The 21,693-nt window shown below is 41.6% G+C and overlaps 1 protein-coding gene across 1 annotated transcript in view; it reads left to right on the top strand.

Moving 5' to 3' along the window:
• Positions 1 to 464: 464 nt before the first annotated feature.
• narfl (nuclear prelamin A recognition factor-like) overlaps positions 465 to 21,693 on the top strand; it is a 35,362-nt gene continuing 14,133 nt past the window's right edge. The window contains exons 1-8 of the mRNA XM_068002850.1: positions 465 to 564; positions 5,757 to 5,852; positions 6,318 to 6,461; positions 8,722 to 8,854; positions 11,097 to 11,231; positions 12,171 to 12,289; positions 13,874 to 14,003; positions 14,754 to 14,826. Of these exons, the coding sequence (XP_067858951.1) occupies positions 481 to 564; positions 5,757 to 5,852; positions 6,318 to 6,461; positions 8,722 to 8,854; positions 11,097 to 11,231; positions 12,171 to 12,289; positions 13,874 to 14,003; positions 14,754 to 14,826 (914 nt within the window). The 5' untranslated portion in view covers positions 465 to 480. The remainder of the gene's footprint in view (positions 565 to 5,756; positions 5,853 to 6,317; positions 6,462 to 8,721; positions 8,855 to 11,096; positions 11,232 to 12,170; positions 12,290 to 13,873; positions 14,004 to 14,753; positions 14,827 to 21,693) is intronic.

The following is a 21,693-nucleotide window of genomic DNA, read 5'->3' as shown; positions in this document are numbered from 1 at the left end:
CCCCTGTATCAAACCCCTGTATCAAACATCAAACCCCTGTATCAAACCCCTGTATCAAACATCAAACCCCTGTATCAAACCCCTGTATCAAACACCAAACCCCGGTATCAAACCCCTGTATCAAACACCAAACCCCTGTATCAAACACCAAACCCCTGTATCAAACATCAAACCCCTGTATAACCTCTGTATCAAACCTCTGTATAACCCCTGTATCAAACCCCTGTATAACCTCTGTATAACCTCTGTATAACCTCTGTATAACCCCTGTATCAAACCCCTGTATAACCTCTGTATCAAACCTCTGTATAACCTCTGTATAACCCCTGTATAACCTCTGTATCAAACCCCTGTATCAAACCCCTGTATAACCTCTGTATAACCCTTCCTCCCACAGTTAGGGCAGATTGAGTTGGCAGGACTGACCTCAATTACCTCACTGCCGTAGATCAGACTTTCCCGTCCATTTTACGGCAGTGAATGGTGGGCGATGTTAAGATGGTGTCTGTGTTGAGCGGGGTGCTGCAACTGACGGATTTGGATGATTTTATAACCCCGTCTCAGGTAGGGATTTGAGTGAAATGGGGAGCGGTGCCCGGCCTGGACCGATAGGGTCGGTTGTAGCCGCAGTACACGGCCCCGGTGCGAGGGGAGCGGCCCCGAGCCCGCGGCCCCGGTGCGAGGGGAGCGGCCCCGAGCCCGCGGCCCCGGTGCGAGGGGAGCGGCCCCGAGCCCGCGGCCCCGGTGCGAGGGGAGCGGCCCGGGGCCCCGGGCTTTATTTTACCTGCTGCCCCCTTCCCGCCACAGCCTCCGGGGTGATTTTCAGTGAGTGAAATTATTCATCACTCCCAGTAGAATTGAGGCGAAAAGCTGGAATCATTTAAAAAAACCCAAGTAGATGCAGTAATGGGGGGCGGGGAATTGTCGGGTCTGAATGGATGAATTAAGATGGGCCGAATGGTGTTCCTTATCTGGAAATATTTTGTGAAAGATTATTTTTTACCTGGTTGTATAGAGGAGTGATTATATTCCAGTGCTTTAATACAAGGATTGTCCCAATTAGATCCCAGCACTACCATTCTAGGATGTAAACTCTTCCATCCTGGGCCAAGTGAGGGGAGAGTTACACAGCGGTAAAACTGGAAGCTCCACAATAGTTTACTAAAAACACTAAACTGTCTCCAACAATTTAGTGGCCGTGCCTGTAGCCTCATCAATTTACATTAAAAGAGGAAGATGGAAGAGAGGTTATCTGAAAATACTATTAATAGTATAAAAGTTTCTGCTAAAACTAACATCTAAAAAAACTAAGAGTTTTATACCATGTGGGCTAGCACTTGTTCCTGATTGTGTGTTTTCATAGTCAGATACTGAAAACAGAGTTCACTATTTACCTCTGTTTCAGCATTGAAGGAAGTGTACTCAAGTATTCTTTGGCACAGTTCTTAGTCTTGAATGTACTCAATGACTGAGCATCCACAACCCTCTGGGTCAGAAAATTCCAAAGATTCACAACCCTCTGAGTAAAGAAATTTTTCCTCATCTCGATTCCCCTAGTTCTAGATGCTCCAGCCGGAGAAACATCCTTTCAGCATCTACCCTGTCAAGCCCTCTAAGAATTTTATAAGTTTCAATGAGATCACCTCTCATTTTTCTAAACTCCAGAGAGTATAGGCCCATTCTACTCAATCTCTCCTCATAGGACAACCCTCTCATTCCAGAAATCAATCCAGTGAACCTTCATTGCATCACCTCTAAAGGCAAGTATATCCTTCCTTAAGTAAGGAGACCAAAACTGTACACAGTACTTCAGGTGTGGTCTCACCAGAGCCCTATGTAATTGCAGCAAGACCTTACTCTTATACTCCAACTCCCTTGCAGTAAAGGCTAACAAACCATTTGCCTTCCTAATTGCTTGCTGTACCTACGTTAACTTTTTCTGTGATTCGTGTATGAGGACACCCAAATCCCTGTGACTACCAACATTTCTTAGTCTCTCACCTCTTTAAAAAATATTCTGCTTTTCTATTCTTCCTACCAAAGTGGATAAATTCATATTTCCCCACATTATACTCCATCTGCCACCTTCTCACCCAGTTACTTAACTTGTCTATATCCCTTTGCAGCCTCTTTACGTCCTCCTCACAGCTTACTTTCCCACCTAGCCTTGTATCGGCAGCAAACTTGGATACATTACACTGTCTCCTCACCCATGACAGCTTTAAGTGCAGAAGGCACTGTATCTATTTTTAAAAGATTAAGTACACACGTCACATTTGACATTTTCTGTTCAAATGTTCTATAATAATGCCCCTTTGATCATGTACTGAATGCTGTTTGCACTTGTGAAAAGGCAGTAATGCTCACTTTTTGTATTATATCTATTTACAATGTTGTACAGTGCAGTTGCATCACTGCAGTTGCTACAGATTTGTTACTATATAATCTGAACAAAAATAATTGGTTTTATTTTGAATTCCTATTATCTATTTTATCAGTAGGAAACAGTGACATCAAACCCTTTTGTAGCTTTCCACCTTCTGTTCTATTGTACCTTGTTGATGTGTGGCACTGAGTGTTGATCCTATCTATAATCATCAGAATTAGTATGGTAATGAAAATGCGGCAAATTAGTTTAACCACTAAGTAAATAATTCACAGTTCCTGCCTTCTCCATTCTATTCCCCACACTCCTTCCCTGCCCTCAGTTGTTGGTATACATATATTCCTCTTGCAGTAGTGTAGGTTCTTCTGTAACTGGCAACTTGCGCCAAAATTTCTTGAGAAATTAGCTTACGTTGGAATGAAAAAACAAGCAGAAATCAGCGTAAACAATCGGGACCCTAGAAAGTGCGGAACTTGCTCCATAATCCTTTTATGTATGAAAATGATCGAACCATCCTTTATGCGTATTAGGCACAGCATGTTTAAGAAAATGTGGTCATGGAAGCTTTTCAATTTTTAACGTAACTCATGCCATAAAAATGTTTTCAAAGTTCCAGAGAATACGGCATAGGCCTGCGTTTAGAAGAAATAAAAAAAAATCGCTGTAAAACACCAGAAATGTACGCATAAAATTTTGGGCATAAATTTGTGCCCTTTCAGAACTGGCATAATTGCAGGAAATTCACATTCTCGGGTCTTTTGCATGGGAGCAGAGCTATATTAATGAGCTGGAAGGTGGCACAGAAGTTTCACTAAATCAGCACAAAAGATCAAGGTGATTCGGGTGTAGCATAAAGATGGGTGTAAAGACTTGCATCCAAATTTCATCAAACTTTTGCACTGAAAATCAGCATTGTGCCGTTGTTTCATTGAAACTTGTCAGGAAATTCCAGGCCAGAATTTTTTTTTTTGCCATTTGTCTCTCTGACGCACGTACAGACTCCCAGCTCCCTAGGTCCACTTCTGCAACAGTCCCTTCCTTGACATCTTACCCACACGGCCCAATCTTTTCCCAAAGGTAGGGGAGTCTATAACGAGGGGACATAGATTTAAGGTGAGAGGGGAGAGATACAAAAGGGTCCAGAGGGGCAATTTTTTCACTCAAAGGGTGGTGAGTGTCTGGAACGAGCTGCCAGAGGCAGTAGTAGAGGCGGGTACAATTTTGTCTTTTAAAAAGCATTTGGACAGTTACATGGGTATAGAGGGATATGGGCCAAGTGCAGGCAATTGGGACTAGCTTAGTGGTATAAACTGGGCGACATGGACATGTTGGGCCGAAGGGCCTGTTTCCATGTTGTAAACTTCTATGATTCTATGAACTAACCCCACTCCTGGCCTCTTACCACTAAATTTCATTCCACCTCACAGACTATCTGCAAGTAATACCATGTGTCATAAGAACATAAGAAATAGGAGCAGGAGTAGGCCAATCGGCCCCTCGAGCCTGCTCCACCATTCAATAAGATCATGGCTGATCTGATCCTAACCTCAAATTTAAATTCATGTCCAATTTCCTGCCCGCTCCCCATAACCCCGAATTCCTTTTACTTCTAGGAAACTGTCTATTTCTGTTTTAAATTTATTTAATGATGTAGCTTCCACAGCTTCCTGGGGCAGCAAATTCCACAGACCTACTACCCTCTGAGTGAAGAAGTTTCTCCTTATCTCAGTTTTGAAAGAGCAGCCCCTTATTCTAAGATTATGCCCCTGATATCCTGAAGTGATTACAATCGGCAGTCGAATTGAGGTTTATATTCATGACTATTATCTGAGCCCCTGGGTTAAATTTCTGCCTTGCAATCACTCCTGGATAACCGCAATTCTTTCATTGATATTTTTCATTGTAACATTTCTCATTAATATGCTTGTTGGCAGGTATACAAACTAATTGAACATTTAATATATATTACTTTTCCCACATGAGTTTAAATTTTGCTGAAAGACCTGAGCTCACTTTGCATTGTTGCACCACTTTTGTGCTCATATATTTAACGTTTGATTAAAGAAAGATCTGTGTACTCCTTTTGTACTGAAATCCAACGCAAGGGAGGCTGGCTAACATCCTTGCTGTGTCTGTATGCAGCTCCACTAGCCACACCCCCTGGACTGATCAGTACTGTACTCCAGCTGCAGAATTCTCCATAATTGGGCTACAGGACAGATGTTATCACCAAATAAAAAGCCAAGAGCAGCTAACGGGGCTTCTATTATCAGCTTCGCCCATTTCACAGAAGGATCTTTCTATTCAAAGTACTTTATCTTGTCATAAATCTGTTGGCTGAACATGAAGCTGGAAAAGTGTGCTAACTGTCTCCGTAGGGTGAGAATAAGTCATTGTGAACCTCTATGGAGAATGTTGTTTGCTACTAGAAGTAACGATACTAAATAATGGAGAGAAGGTTGATTTTCAGCTATTAGGAATGCAATTTGCATTCTTTTAGATGATTTTGATCTGTAAATATTCACATATGTTGTGATTCTCAATGCAGATGTATTGCGAAAGTGACAGTATAGTTTGTCGAGCAGTTGTAATCCACTGCACTGTTTTTCCTTTTGTATAAAAATTAACACATTAGCCAGAGAGGCAGTTTGAGAGACTATTGTGCAGATAGTATTTTCCTATGGGTGTGCGTGACTACTCTGAACTAACGTCACTAATTGTGAAGCAGCCTTACTGCCGTTTCAAAACCAAAAGGAGGCATTTTCAAACAGGTAATTTGTAAACTCCATTGACAGTATAGAAAATTAGATACCGTAAAACTCTCCTGTATGAAAACTTTTGTTGCCTGCACCTTCTCTGCGTGTCCTGGTTCCTTTATTATAATATGCCAGCAACCCTATTATATGCAAGTCTGTTATAAGGAACTTGTTTTGTGTGCCTGGTGGGACTGATCAGATATAGTGGGCTGCACAATAAATGCTGCCATGTACTCTGTTGACCCTTTCAATACCGTGGGGTTATTGAATCCTGAGTTTTGTAGAGTTCATGTGACCCTGCTGTTCAGTTTTACAATCAGGTAATGTTGACTTTCCAACAGTTGACGGTCGTGCCCAATTTTCCTCGGTTACCAATTTTCACCAAGCTTTGCTGCCAGTGTTAAATGGAATGGCTTGTGGGACTGCTTGTTGCTTTGATCAAGAAGATGTTTCCTGCAAGGGGCATTTTTGCTGTCCTCATGCGTTTCCGTTGCTATTCAACAGAACAGCATGAGTGCATTGGTTATAAAGCATCTTTGAATTAATTTTTGAGGAGAGAGGGAGTCCCATTTACAATCAGAAATCAATGGTAAAATACACTTTATTTTTTATAGGAATGTGTGAAACCAGTGAAAGTCGAAAAGAAGCCAGGGAAATCCTCTGGTATAATCAGAATTGAAGATGATGGTAGTTATACTCAGCTGAACCAGGTAAAGCTGACACATTCCTACAGCTACTTTTACAGCAAACTTGTGTTACAGTGGATGTGGAGTTAATGTTTGGGCATAAAAAAATTTGTAATTTGTTCTTCCCTGGTTTTTGTGGAACTCTTGCAGTTGAAATCAGGTTAATGAAGGAAGAGCAATAACACCTAAAACAATGTCTGAAGCATGAATATACACCTTTGAAAAACTAAAGGCATTTTTAAAAAGTGGAGATAATTCCCTTGATATTTATTTAAAACTAATAAGCCTATAGAGCATCACATGACCGTACTCTTTCCAGAGTACAAAACAGGGAGGAAGTTTGCAATTGTCCACACCAGTATCCTGATACCAGGCCTGATAATTATCCCTCTTTAAATGAGATATAGGATGGGAAGTAGGTGTATTTTTTTTGACTTGAGGTCTTTGCATGTTTGTTTGTTTTGTTACCTGGCTTGTTTTCATTTCCAGGATGGAGGCATCCAGAAACTTGAAAAAGCAAAAATAACCCTGAATGACTGCTTAGCTTGCAGTGGCTGCATCACATCGGCAGAAAGCGTATTAATCACTCAACAAAGTCATGAAGAACTGTACAAAGTTCTGAATCAAAACAAAGTAAGACACTAGTTTATTGTGGCAGGTGCGCATAATCTTTCAGTACCAATTTTTCTTTGCAATCATCAAAATGCATACATAAACAAAGATTACTCTTGTTTGATGGATCTATGAGGTGAAGCTAAGGAAGCTCAATATGTTTTTATTTGAAAGATGAGGGGAAGGTAATGTACCAAGTTTTTAAATAATATAAAGGGAATTTGAAAAGATGGACGTAGAGCGGATAGTTTGTGTAAAGCTAAGACAAGAGAAGCAGAGATCAAGATTATAAATTGAGAATGTCACAGGCCAAGTATAATTTAAAGGCTAATTTTTCAGGTTTTGTCAGTAAACTAAACCACCTCTTGGTGCAGTACATAATGACTCAATTCCTGATTTAGCAGGGAGGAGAGGGATATGGATATGGTGTAGGATTTTTATCAACTAAGAGCAGATGGGATCGTGCAATAGGATCTGGATGGCACAATGAGCTTAATGGTAACATCTACCAATGTTCTTATGTTTCTTCTAATGTAACAGCTCTGCATATCACAATTTGAATGCTGACGCCTGAAAACAAGTGATGTGTTTAAAATGGTCCAAAAATATGGGTTTCATGAGAGCTGAGGGCATGCTTCCATTTGCTTCTATTTATTCTTCAGTGAAGGATTTGTTTTGAAAAGCATTGAGGATGGAGCTGAACTTCTAATTTTTAAAACTTTTTGTTTCAGTAATCGAGTTCTCAAAATATGACAATGAATGTAAATTGTATTTTTAATCCTAACCCAAAAAATTGTGTTATAGATCTGTTTTAAGTTATCTACTGCCAGACCAATCTCAAATAAAGCATAGTTTACCTTGTGTTTAGTTCAACATAGGCTTGTTGCAGTCTTTGGTTCAAGCCTGGACACTCTATATCTTTGTGTCCCTTAAATTTCTGAGAGTCACATATGTAAAAGAGAAGCTAAAGAAAATATCCCCGTATCTTACTTATGTCACGACTCAGTTGATGAGAATAGAAATACTGGGTTTATTAGGGGTGAAATTGGTCTTTGCCAGTAGAGTACAGACTCGGAGCAAATTGGCAGCCCGTTTTACACCACGCCTATTGAAGTCAATGAAAAGAAACTCTGGCCCGGTGTAAAACAGGCTGCCAATTTGCTATTGCCTGTTTCACGCTACTGGTGAAGACCAATTTCACTGCCCTCCCCCCTCCCCACAATCATTTTTCCTTTTCCTGCCAATTTCCTCCCCTTCTTGCTAGGTAATGATTCCATGGGACAGGTCATCCCTGGTACTGTGCCCCAAGTGCCATTCATGTGTGAGCCTACAAGGTGAATTTCTTTTTAAAGAAGCTCCGATTTGAAACCTAATTGCAGTGCCAATATTGTCACTGTTTTCAAGTGACAGCATTTGGTATGAAGTGTTTGACTTTGACTTGGGACTGTTCAAAACAGTACAGTGATGAAAACAGCAAGCCCTGGAATGGTTAATTTAGCTAAAACCTCACACTTGTTTATATATCCATGGTGATGGAGAGGACAGTGCTGACTAGCTTTATTCTTTAATTCTGCAACCAACGACAGCATGACGTACTCTTGGCTCCTGCGTATGAAACGGAGCGCAAATGTTGCTAAATCTGGCACAGGGCAGATAGAATGCAGAGCTCCCTATATACTATCTTGATAATAGACCTTAACACCCAAACTTGTGACTCTTATCAGTATGACTCTGCTGTTTTCTACACAGCCTGTATTGCCTATCTGAATGAGATTTCTGCATCTGAAAGCAGATCTGTGATTTCAGCTTGTTTTTTTTGCCTTTTCTCTTCTTCTATGTCCTTCCCCGAAAGAGACAACTCATGCTGGCATATGGTTCCTCAGGTGCCCGCAGATTCCACTGCCTTGCTCAATTATTTCATTCTTAGAGTGTCAGACTGAGCAGAGTCCGACTGTTCCTTCATTAGAGGCATCACAGCTGAGCCTGCCCCATTCTGATCTGACCTCCACACCTTTGTACTTTCCAGCAGAGATCACAGAGACAGCACACACGAGTAGAAAATCTGGCATATTTTTATTATCCCTTGGGGCACCGAGGCCAATTCTCGGGCTCTCTTCTGTCTGTACCTCTGAACAACTCTTTGCTTAGCCTTTAACAAAAGAAAAAAACAAATACAAATAATCAATAACACTGTTTCTTTGAATCCATTTGGTTGTGGTCACTATTTGACCATAGTGTAGCACTGAGTATACTTCCTGAGCACTGCTATTTCATTGATTAGGTGTCTGGATCCAAGCATCAGAAGCTGGTGGTGGTTTCAGTTTCACCACAGTCTAGAGCATCATTAGCTGCAAGATTTAACCTCCCAGTTACAGACACCGCACAACGGCTGACGGCATTCTTTAAAAATCTAGGTGAGTGGATTCACAGCACGGCAAGGCAAACTAGGGCAGTTTACTTGCAAACCTACAATGGAATTTAAAGGACAAAACCTATAAAGTCAATCCAAGTCTAACCACTAGGTGGGTTAAATAAGTACTTCTCAATTATAGATATCAGCAGATGGGGCGCTGCCATGTCGCTACATGTTGGACCATCACTCCACTGCAGAATGGGACATGAGATTACACCCGTACAGACTAAATTCTTGGTTTTCACTGATTTGGGGGATCATTGAGCAGAAACTAGATTCTCCACACAGAAAGGGAACCAGAATTGAAGGGTGAGTCACCCTGCACAGTAGCCGTGCACCTCATTGTGACTGATTTTGACCCAGCGCTGTTTGAATTGTGGGAATGAGTCATCTGCCTGCACAATTGGATAATGTGAGATATCAGAGGGAGAAAAGTAAATGAAATTGGGAGGGTCTCCCTCAATGGCTTATAGGTAGGTTTGTTGTATCTGAGTCATACAAACCAGGAAATTCCCAGATTCAATCCAAATTCTCTGCTGAGTTCGCTCATCTGAGTTGGGGCAGCGGTAGGGATGCTGCAGTCTGTGAAACCATACCCTAGCAAGGGAATTCCACATCCTGTGGAACCATATCCAGCAATGGATCTCTGCAGCCTGTGAAACGATACACGGCAAGATAGCCCTGCAGCTGTGAATCCATATCCAGCAATGGGGTTCTGCAGCCTGTGAAATGATACCCAACAATGGGGCCCCACAGCTTACTATGCCATTCCCAACAAGGGGGCTACTGTCTTGAGTGGAAGACAGAAAATTGGAGAAGGGAAAAATGAGAGCTGAGGGTGTTGAAAATTTAATTGACAATTATGCTGGATTCCCTTCATCTCTATAGAGCTATAACAATCTAAGGGTACTGATTATTTGCATAACCTGTCAGAACTTTGCTCTTGTTGTCCATGAAGGTGTCAGCACCCTAAGCTTTTCGATAAGCCTTAGAATATCGATTTAGCCAAGTTCTTTACAATTTCAGTTTGTGTGTGTTGGCTTCAGATAACATAATAAATGATGAGAGCAAAGCTTGAATGCTTTTAACAATGTCATTTCAATGTGCTGATACTTCAAACCATTTGAATCTGTATTATTCTTTGTAATGTATACAATTGGAGTTTGTGGAATCTGTTTATTCCACTTAGTGCAGTATGCTTTTTGGCAGTGCCAGTTGTTATGGTGGATAGAGATGAATAACAGCCTCTGGAGACTGAGCCATGCGATTTGAACTTGATACTGGACTCTTTCACTACATGTTACAGAGGAATAGCATGCTCTCTATATTAGTGAGGAACAACATTCAAACAATTACTTCTTGAGCCCGCTGTCAGTCTGAGATACACGGGACACACCAGCCATGTCAGAAAAACGTAAAGCTTTTACAAGAAAAAAAATCAAACCTTGATATTTGTGTTCAGGTTACCATAGCAATTGCTTGTCTATAAACTAGAAAAGAATACTAGACTAACCATGCAAAAGACAAAAGCCTCGATTTCTGTAGTCAGGCTTGGTGGCATTAATTTGCCGAAGTTTTCGACTCTGCTGGGGAGTCTGCCTCGAGAGGAGAAAATGGAGCAAATGGCTGGCTTGAAGGCCTTGGGCACCTCCAGCAGTAGAGCAGGACCAGCTGCCTATGGGACGAGACAAGGCATCCTAATTCTGCATGACCAAAATTTAAATTTACCATGGGGGAAGGGGTAAATTGATCGCCATGTGATTGATTCTGTTTTCTGCACAGTAAAGTGGAGACAGCTGAGACTGTAAAGAGTTAAACTCTTCCTTTGACAAAAAAAATAGAGGATTTTTTTTTCTCAATTAATGACTCATCCAAGAAATTGTGTGACTGCCCTACTTTGAAACTTGTGGTTTCTGAGAATGTGATTTTGTTAGTTGATCATTAATTACAGAAAATAAACAGGCGTTCTCTTGTTTTCCGTTAAAGGAATTGCATCCCATTCAGTGTGTGCACATATAGGTGAATGTGAATTAGTTGGAGAGTATAGGTGCACACGTGTAGGAAATGAACACATTAAAATAATGTGAAGTGTATTTAAGAAACTTAAGCAAAATATTTTATAATTTTGAGTTTAGTTGATTCAGATAAATACATAGATGAAAATATTTGATTATGTTGTGGAGCATGTTCCTGAAATTTTAATTACTCTAAACCTTTTTTCTGTCTCTTCAAAATATTCTCAGGCATTCACTATGTGTTTGACACCACCTTCTCAAGAAATTTCAGCTTGTTGGAGAGTCAGTATGAGTTTGTACAGCGTTTCCATAGGCACAAGGAGGATAGCAAAGCCTTGCCAATGCTGGCCTCTGCCTGTCCAGGTATTTATAATGGAAAGAAAGAACTTGCATTTGTATAGTGCCATTCACAACCACAGGACTTCCCAAAGTGCTTTACAGCCAATGAAGTACTTTTGAAGTGTAGTCATTGTTGTAATGTAGGAAACGTGGCAGCCAATTTGCGCACAGCAAGTTCCCATAAACAACAATATTATAATAACCAGAGAATCTGTTTTAGTGATGTTGGTTGAGGGATAAACATTGCAAGGATACCCAGAATTCCCTTGCTCTTTTTCGAAATAGTATCATGGATCTTTTACGTCCACCTGAGCGGGCAGAAGGGGCCTCGGTTTAACATCTCATCCAAAATACAGCTCCTCCAACAGTGCAGCACTCCCTCAGTACAGCACTGAAGTGTCAGCCTAGCTTATGTGCTCAAGTCTCTGGAGTGGGACTCAAACCCACAACCTTATGATTCAGAGTGCTACCACTGAGCCATGTCTGACACTAATACGATCCTTATAACCTGCAGTCCCATTCCCAACCAGCTGTTTACTGAAAATAAAAACTGTAAATGTTGGAAATCTAAAATAAAAACCGATCCAAAGCAAGTCAGTCAGCATCTGTAGCAGCTATTTAAACAGCTTTTTGAAGTAGTTCATCGACACAGCATCAATACCTTTTGCTGAGAGTCTTTTACACCTCCTGTATTCTGCAGCAACTTTTTCAGTCTCAAGTTTTGTTCATTTTTGATTACTTACTGAGATATTTTAGCCAAGCTGACGACGAGTTATAAGCAGGTTCAGGTTTACTGTTGGTTCAGAATTATTATTTTTAAAATACAGTGCCTTATTGCACTAAAACCTAAAATTTCTTATGCATTAAATTACTTTTGAAGTGTAGCGACTTTTTTTTAACATGACCTTGCAAAATGAAACCTGAATATTTAATTCATGTTACACTCCACCATGTGTCTTTCAGGTTGGATCTGTTATGCAGAGAAAACACATGGTAGTTACATTATTCCCTATATCAGCACAACAAAATCCCCACAGCAGGTGATGGGCTCTTTAGTCAAGGACTACTTTGCAAAACAGCAGGTAAGTGACAATATCATTATTTTCGAATCAACAAAGCTTGTACTGTTGCAACAGAGAATTAGAATCTCAAAAGCTGACAGATAACTGCAGGTTCTCCTGAGCGAGACCAGGGTAGGCTGAAAAAAAGCAAACACCACCAAAACCGTAGTAATTTTTGTGCTGCTTGATGTGGGTGAATTTCCTTGTGCTCTTCCACTCCGCCGCCTTAGCTTGGGCTGAAATCCCATTCACGCGCACAAATGGGATTTCTGCTGAAGTTATGGTAATTGTAAACACTTTTACAACACCAAGTTATAGTCCAGCAATTTTATTTTAAATTCACAAGCTTTCGGAGGCTTCCTCCTTCCTCAGGTGAACGATGTGAAAATCGTTCACCTGAGGAAGGAGGAAGTTATGGTAGTGTGGGTTGGATGCATAGTAAAGGCCCCTCCAGTTTGCCACAATGTGCCTCAAGCCCAGCCTCAGAAGAGCACACCGACTGTACCAGTGAGACATTTTTCCCATTCCCTACACCAGCCATCCCAGTGAGTTTGCCAGTTATTACTGAGTTCAGATAGATTTGTGCCACAAGCTCACAACCACTAGGAACTGGATTGAGACTGTCCAAACACATTTAGTATACCACTATTACAGTACGCAGACAGGAGACTTTCATCCAATCAGTAAAGGCTGGATTCAGACCCAGAGATTGAAGGACAGTGCGTGCAGCAAAGTTCCATCAATCCAAAAGATCTGCCAGCAACAATAGTCATGCTAACGAGCTTTAAAAAAAATGATTGCCACCTTGGGTGCTGTTTCTATGGGCTAGTGACTAGTTCTCATACAAGTCTTGCACGACTGCATCGTGTAATGCCTGCCACATAATGCTGTGCCTTACCCAGGAGGTGGTGTACTTTATGAAGGACTGAAGTGGGATCATATGACTGAGATTTGATTAAGCTTATCACATGGAGATGCACATAACCTGGAATCTCCTTTTGTACTAAGACCCAAATCTGCAAATAGAGCTTTGAAGTTAGCACTTTTTATTGGTAACTTACCTTGAAATTAGAAAGTTATGGGGTGATCTAATCAAAATCTTCAAAATAATAAAGGAATTTGATAGGGTAGATACAGAGAAACTATTTCCTCTGGTGGGGAAATCCAGAACAAGAGGGCATCATCTTAAAATTAGAGCTAGGCCATTTAGGAGTGAAATCAGGAAGCAATTTTTCACACAAAGGGTAGTAGAAATCTGGAACTTTCTTCCCCAACAGGCTGGGGATACTGGGTCAATTGAAATTTTCAAGACTGAGATCGATAGACTTTTGTTAGGTAAGGGTATGAAGGGATATAGAGCAAAGGCGGGTAATGGAGTTGGGGTACAGATCAGCCATGGTCTAATTGAATGGCAGAGCAGGCTCGAAGAGCTGAATGGCCTACTCCTGTTCTATATTCCTTCGAAATACAGAACTTCCTCAAAGCTGGGATTTTTCTTTGTTGGGTGGGATGTTGAAAATGTCTCATTTGAAGCTAATATGAAATTTATAAGCAGGAGGGCAGCAGCAAAACAATAGAGTGTGATATATTCCATTTTCTCCTCAGAATGTAACACCAGATCAAATATACCACATAACAGTGATGCCCTGTTACGATAAAAAATTAGAGGCTTCGAGGGAAGATTTCTTCAGCAATGAATACCACACGAGAGATGTGGACTGTGTAATTACTTCAGGTGAGGAAAACTTGAAGCAGTGCTGCCTGTGATGCTTCTGTCATTCTCTGCCTGCCTTCAGTATCTTTTTTGCTCCCTTTTTTCTCAGTCTTGTGCTCTCTCTGTAATACTCTTCTGTAGGGTCGAACCAAAAGATTTCTCTAAATCAGCTGACTGAGCAGCCTTTAGCCATCAATCTGTCAAAAAGTGCAAAATCCAGACTGAAAGTCAGACTTGCACACAGGTCACACCCCTTCTTTGTGAACTTTCAGTAAATCATTCTGATATTAAATTCTACGGGTGTTTGTTATTTTCCATAGATTCCTAGTGGTGGAATTTTATCTCAATTTCCATGGAGAAATCAGTGGAAGTAAAAAGTATATTACACTGGTATGGCTTTAACATTTAACAATGACAAAATGGCATTGCATAGCAGCTTCAACTCATTTTCCTTGAAACTTTTAAGTGTTCTACGTGTTGTGGTGTCATGAGTACCTTCATGAGGCCATCTTTCTCTTGCTTGTGAGTTATCTGGCTGATGTCACTTGTGGAGGTAGTTGCCATGTTATGACAGCGATGCGACTTACGAACAAGTTTGCACTGCGGAAAGCATCATAAAGACACCGTTCACTGGAAGGAATCTTAGTTATTCCTCATATTGATCTAATTTAAGTTTGAACTTGGTTTCCTGCATGTGAATGAGACCAATCGTCAGTTTACAGACTGCTATTTGCTCAGTGATATGCTAATGATGGAATCTCTGTTTTGAAGGCGAAGTGTTGAAGATGTTGGAACAGGAAGGACTTTCTTTGACAAACGTGGACCCCATGCCACTGGATACAATGTAAGTCGAGGAGTTTCTTTATAAGAAGCACTTTAGTCTCTTTATAGATCAGGTTGTGATCAATGACTCACTTTAAAAAAAAAAGTTTAATTTAAAAAAAAGATTTCCACTCCCCAAAGTTTGAAGTTATGTTTCTTTTCCATTTAATTTTGCTTTGGCATCCATCTGCTGAGGGTGCATGTAAGCAGTGTGATCTATACTGACCTGATCTCCACAATGTCTGTCTTGAACTAGTCCCTAGTACTGTCCCCCTCCCCATGAGGTTACGTGTCTTGTCTGCATAACCCACATCAAGAACACTCTGCCAAGGGAGGGGGTATTTGGATTAAGGGTTTCAACTCCGTTCTTACCACGAAACAGTAGCATACATTAGTGTATCAACACACTGCCTTTTCCTAATTTAAAGGTGAAAACAAAACTGTAAACCTAAATTGCTGGGTGGACGAGTCAGTCTGCTGTGGCAATGCACAGAGTCAGTGGAATGGAGGGTGGGGGATAATTGAAGCAGGGCTGATGAAGGACTATGACACTGGAGGCCAGACGAGGCTAGAAGAAGATAGAGGCCGAGGGGTAAGTAGAGGTGGGTAAGGGAGAAGGTACAGCAAGTTAGAGGTCAGGAGAAGATGATTTGGCAGGATTAAGGCTGTGAAGGTGAGCAGAGCAGGATTAGAAACCTGGAGGGAGGGGGAAGGGAGAGCAGGCTTGGAAGCTGCAGAAATGCCACTGGATGGCACAGGAAAGGAACTGGAGCCCAGGGGAATGCCACAGGATGGCACAGGAAAGGAACTGGAGCCCAGGGGAATGCCGCTGGATGACACAGGAAAGGAACTGGAGCCAAGGGGAATGCCGCTGGATGACACAGGAAAGGAACTGGAGCCCAGGGGAATGCCACAGGATGGCACAGGAAAGGAACTGGAGCCCAGGGGAATGCCGCTGGATGACACAGGAAAGGAACTGGAGCCAAGGGGAATGCCGCTGGATGACACAGGAAAGGAACTGGAGCCCAGGGGAATGCCACTGGATGGCACAGGAAAGGAACTGGAGCCCAGGGGAATGCCGCTGGATGACACAGGAAAGGAACTGGAGCCAAGGGGAATGCCACTGGATGGCACAGGAAAGGAACTGGAGCCCAGGGGAATGCCGCTGGATGGCACAGGAAAGGAACTGGAGCCCAGGGGAACTGGATGCATTGTTGGAACCAGTATGATAAGTCCGGACAGAGGAGAGCTAGATGACCAGCGGAAGAGGAGGGAAAGAGGGCATGGGGAGATGGGAAGGAGAGGAAGATGGGGTGGGGGGAGGACAGAAAGAGGAGGCGAGGGAGACGTGAATGCCATCTATAAAGAGAAAAGTGTTCCCCACAAAAAAACCACCGAAGTGTTTTTAAATAAATCACTTGCTTTATTAAAAATACGAGTAGCATTAATACTGAATAATAAATTAATTGGTGGAAAGCTAGTGTTGCTGAGACTTTTGTGCAGCGCTTCACAAAACAAATTATAAACAGAGATTTGGCACTCCAAGTCCTTTGTGATTTTTAACCTTTAACTTCAATTCTTTTTTTGCTATTCTGTGATCCCTCACCATCCTCTAGTGATATCTTTGCAGGTCGGAGGGGAGGGGGCGGGGGAGTGATCTGTCACTCATTTTGCCAGCCTGTGATCCTCCATTAATTCACAAGTGATCTCTTGTGTTCACCAGCGGTTGAATTCTCAGTGCCGCAGGGGAGTGCGGTCCATGTGGCTTGGGTGCCCAGTGCAGGATGGCGATGGGAATTCTAGGTAATGGGGGAGGCTGCAAATCAGGTGTAGGGTGGATGGTGGCTCTAGGTATCATGGGAGACTTAGTCAGCGGAGCAGGTTACAGTGTGGGAGGAGGGGGAATGGGACAGCCCAAGCACTGAAACCGGTAATTGTAAACTTAGAATATATTTAAATTATATTGAAGCAGGAGCCACAGCAATTCTGAAAAGAGCCAGAATAGGATCCTGAATGGGAGCCTCATTACTTGTTTAAAACAATGAAAGTGGGGGTGGGGAGAGAAGAGAAGAGGAGAGAGGCGAATCAAGTTCCAGCAGAGATGCTGAAAGGAGAGTGAGGCAGGCTGTCATTTAGAGGAAAGAAAAATAAAATTAAAGGGAGAAAGCAAAAGTTAAAACATCAACTTGCCTCCAAGGAAAACATGAAAACAGCATAGTGCTGGAGTTATTGTAGAAATTTGCTTCACATTGTCACCTGGTGGCTAGAACCTGCAACTGCGGATTGAAAGCAAGTTTTTACGGTGCATATTCTCACTGAGATAGCAGCTATATGAGGGGAGATCAAAAGAAGAGCACAAGTAGAATACTTAATTACATTAGAAATCCCTATTACAGCAACACCTACAGCTGTAATAGGTAATGCAAGTAAATTTTGACACTTTTATGATGGACTTTGCCATAGATCGAGCTTGACACAAGAGTTTTCAATGCATTTTGAAATGGAATGTTGCGACCCACTCAGCATTTTTAACATATAACAGATGTGTCCTGTCCTGTTCTAATCTAAGTCTATCTGACTTTTTGAAGTTTAAAAAAAACCACTGCGTTTTGGTGTTTGCAGTACAAAAACAAATTAATCTTGGGCTTCTGTAGTTAGATTGCCTAGAGATTTTACTATCTGTAGAGGGGCTGTTTCCAGCTTCCTGGAGTTAATGATGTGTGACAGACAAGATGCCACCGATACGCTTTTCCAGCTCATATCTTGTCGGGGAAACTCCAGGCTGTGGGTGCAGTGTCTGAAAATATAAATATTTTTTTTGTTGGAAGTGGCGTGTATGGAGGAATGCTAAGCTGAAAACTGCTTTAAAAGTTCATATAGTCAGAAAGGAGATTGTGCACGATACTAGGGATGAGTGAGCACTCAGGACAGGCAGGTGCAGCTCAAGAGAGTGGCTTGAACTTGTTTAATCTGAATTCAGCAATGTAATCCTTGTCAAATGTTACTTTCTGATTGTTATTCAACTTCGGAGTACTATTACTTATTTCATGGTTACTATCTTCACATGTGGAATAATCTAATTATTCTAAGGCAATAATAATTTCATAAGTGGAATACAAACATCAGTGCACTTCTGCAGTAGGTGGTATTTCAGATTAACTTTATGCACAGCCATAAATATATATTCGATTAAGGATCATGAATTGAATAATTTAACTATAGGAAGATTTCACAATTCCATCAAAATGTTGAAAGATAAAAATACAATTTTTAAAAATGTTAATTGGAGTAGAACTCCTGTTGCTCGGCTGGACCTGCTGTTATACTGATGGAAGATTCAGCAGGCTGCACCTAATGAGTTTCCACCCACTTGTGGGCTGACTCCATTTCCGAGCGAGCACTGACTCAGTGATGGACTTGAGCTGCTATGTTACCTGACAAACCAACTGCTTTGAAGACAGGGTGGAGGGATTCAGGACTGTCCAGGAAATAGATTGTTTAATTGTAAAATTAAAAGGAGCAAAGCAACAACCTTTGGAAGAATAAGTTCTGTATAAATTACATTTAAAAGTTACAATTTTAGATCAAGTAGGTCCATTACTGTGTTATCAGCATGAAAGTTTTTCACAGCTGCATCATTGGGACTGTTTATAGTACCCAGGGGAGGAAACTGAGGGCTTCCTGAAATTAATGGAGTGTGACTCCTGCATTGCCAGTATTAGAGTGAAGAGCCCAGATGGTGAGTTAGATACTAAAGCAAAGGGCGTGTGCTTTAAAAATACAGTACAATAGCTAAATTATACAACCCTTTGAATTAATTCTAGATCACTCTAATGAATACTCTCATTTGAGAATGCATTCAGTAATTTTTCAAGAACAGTATTGAGAACGAAAACAGCTATTATAGAATTTTAACTTTAAATGTAGTTTATGCAGAACTCATTCTTCCAAAAGTTACTGTTTTTATTTTTACAATTAAGGAACCTATTTTCTTCTCAGTAAAGGAAGATACAGTTAAGATACTGGATGGGCTAAAAATTGAGAAAGAAGAGGTACTAGAAAGGCTGGCTGTACTTAAAGTAGATAAGTCACCTGGTCCAGATGGGATACACCCTAGGACGCCAAGGGAAGTAAGGGTGGAAATTGCGATGGTACTGGCCATAATCTTCCAAACATCCTTAGATACGGGAGTGGTATCAGAGGACTGGAGAACTGCAAATGTTACACCCTTGTTCAAAAATGGGTGTAAAGATAAACCCAGCAACTATAGGCCAGTCAGTTTAACCTCAGTGGTGGGGAAACTTTTGGAAACAATAATCCGGGACAGAATTAAGTCACTTGGACGAGGGTGGATTGATTAGGGAAAGCCAGCACGGATTTGTTAAAGGCAAATCGTGTTTAACCAACTTGATAGAGTTTTTTGATGAGGTAACAGAAAGGGTAGATGAAGGCAATGCAGTTGATGTGGTGTATATGGATTTTCAAAAAGTGTTTGATAAAGTGCCACATGGTAGGCTTGCTATTAAGATTGCGACCCATGGAATAAAGTGGGCAATAGCAACATGGATACAGAATTGGCTAAATGACAGGAAACAGAGTAGTGGTGAGCGGTTGTTTTTCAGACCGGATGGAGGTGTACAGTAGTGTTCCCCAGGGGTCGGTGCTGGGACCACTTCTTTTCATGATATATATTAATGACTTGGACTTGGGAGTGCAAGGGCACAATTTCAAAATTTGCTGATGACACAAAACTTGGAAGGGTAGTAAACAGTGAGGTCGATAGTGATAGACTTCAAGAGGATATAGACAGGCTGGTGGCATGGGCAGACATGAGGCAGATGAAGTTTAACACGGAAAAATGCGAGGTGATGCATTTTGGTAGGGAAAATGAGGAGAGGCAATATAAACTAGAGGGCACAATTCTAAAAGGGGTACAGGAACAGAGGGATCTGTGGGTATATGTGCATAAATCATTGAAGGTGACAGGGCAGGTTGAGAAAGCGGCTAAAAAAGCATTAGAGGTCCCGGGCCTCATAAATAGAGGCATAGAGTACAAAAGAAAGGAAGTCGTGATGAACCTTTATAAAACACTGGTTCAGCCACAAGTGATTGTGTCCAGTTTTTGGCACCGCACTTTAGGAAAGATGTGAAGGCCTTAGAGAGGGTGCAGAAGAGATGTACTAGAATGATTCCAGGGATGAGGGACTTTAATTATGTGGATAGACTGGAGAAGCTGGGATTGTTTTCCTTGGAACAGAGAAGGTTGAGAGGAGATTCGATAGAGGTATTCAAAATCATGAAGGGTCTAGACAGAGTAGATAGAGAGAAACTGTCCCCATTGGTGGAAGGGTCAAGAACCAGAGCACACAGATTTAAGGTGATTGGTAAATGAACCAAAGGTGACATGAGCCAGTGTTTATGATTCACCTGACGAAGGAGGAAGCCTCCGAAAGCTTGTGATTTCAAATAAAGCTGTTGGACTATAACCTGGTGTTGTAAGACTCCTTACGTATGATTTGAAATGCACTACCAAGGGAGTGGTGGAGGCAGATTCAATCATGGCTTCAAAAGAGAACTGGATAAGTACTTGAAACGAAAAAATGTGCAGGACTACAGGGATAGGGCGGAGCAGTGGGACTAGCTGGATTTCTCATGCATAGAGCCAGCGCGGACTCGATGGGCCGAATGGCCGCCTTCTGTGCTTTAACCTTCTATGATTCTATAATCTGGATAGCCCTCAATACTTTACAACTGTCTCATTGAAAGAACAGTATGATGGCACAGTACATTGAAGCACCATCACAAGGCGCCATGGATTCCTGTAGTCCTGTGCTGAGTTGTGTTATAATAGTGAGACACTGATCGAGGACCAGGGACTTTCCCAAATGCAGGGAGGAAATTCCATGAGAATTGCCCCCGTGCTGTTCTCCTCACACTTTCTAGCATCTGGTTTACAGCACTTTTAGCAGATTTCTGGGAGTACATCATCTGCTGATCCACCCTCTGGGCCTCAATTGGCACATGGCTTGGAGAAACGAAGGGGGGAAATAGAATTTGCCCTCAAAGTCCTGGTGGAACTTGCAAGATTGGAGATTTAATTTTGGAGATGACCCAATTTTATATTTTAAAATAACCTTTTAAAAATTGGCAAATTGTTAGCATAAATTTGTCCTCCAATGTTATTACAGCATCGGCAAATGTTTCTCACCTCTGCGCAATTTGGCATAGTACTGGATCAATGGTATTTGCCTGAAAGTATTAATGTGAAGTTCTGCTACAAATAAGGGTGTACAATTCAGTTCACCTGGAATTTCTAAAAAAAAACATTCTTATTTGATTCGTAGTGAAATTTTCAGCAGCCTAGTCATGACCAGTTAAAGAGGGGTCATTAAAGTCATGCCATTCCTCCAAATAGATTGCTGTGCTTCAAGGATATGAGCAAAACACAAAGTTTAAAAATATTTCAAATTGATGGCACTGGAGAGAAGAAAAGTAAATATGGATAGGGAGAATAGTTTTCTGTTCCACTTTAGGTCCTCTCATTATTAGCACCATCTTGCAACTGAGAGGGCTGATGGACTCCTTCCAGGCTTCAAGTCCAAGGGACACAGATTTGAAAGCATGTGGCGCACATCTGGTTTAGCCATTCTTTGCCAGATCTGGCTGGGCCACATCAAACACTATTTGGCCCTGGTTTCCTCTGCCAAAACTGCTCACTACTCCAGGATCACTACTGTGGAATGCAAAGATAACTCCCAGCTTCTTTTCTGCACTACCAACCATGTCAAACCCCTCTCCCCCACTGCCTGCAGCCTCCAACAAGTGCTAGGAGCTCATGGACTACTTTGTTAGTAAGATTGAGACTATCCGTTCAGCTGCCTCTGCGGCA

This window comes from Heptranchias perlo, chromosome 22 (assembly GCF_035084215.1).
Source record: "Heptranchias perlo isolate sHepPer1 chromosome 22, sHepPer1.hap1, whole genome shotgun sequence".
Taxonomy (NCBI): Eukaryota; Metazoa; Chordata; class Chondrichthyes; order Hexanchiformes; family Hexanchidae; genus Heptranchias; species Heptranchias perlo.
Note: the sequence above shows the minus strand (reverse complement) of the source record. Positions and strands in the feature narration are given on the sequence as shown.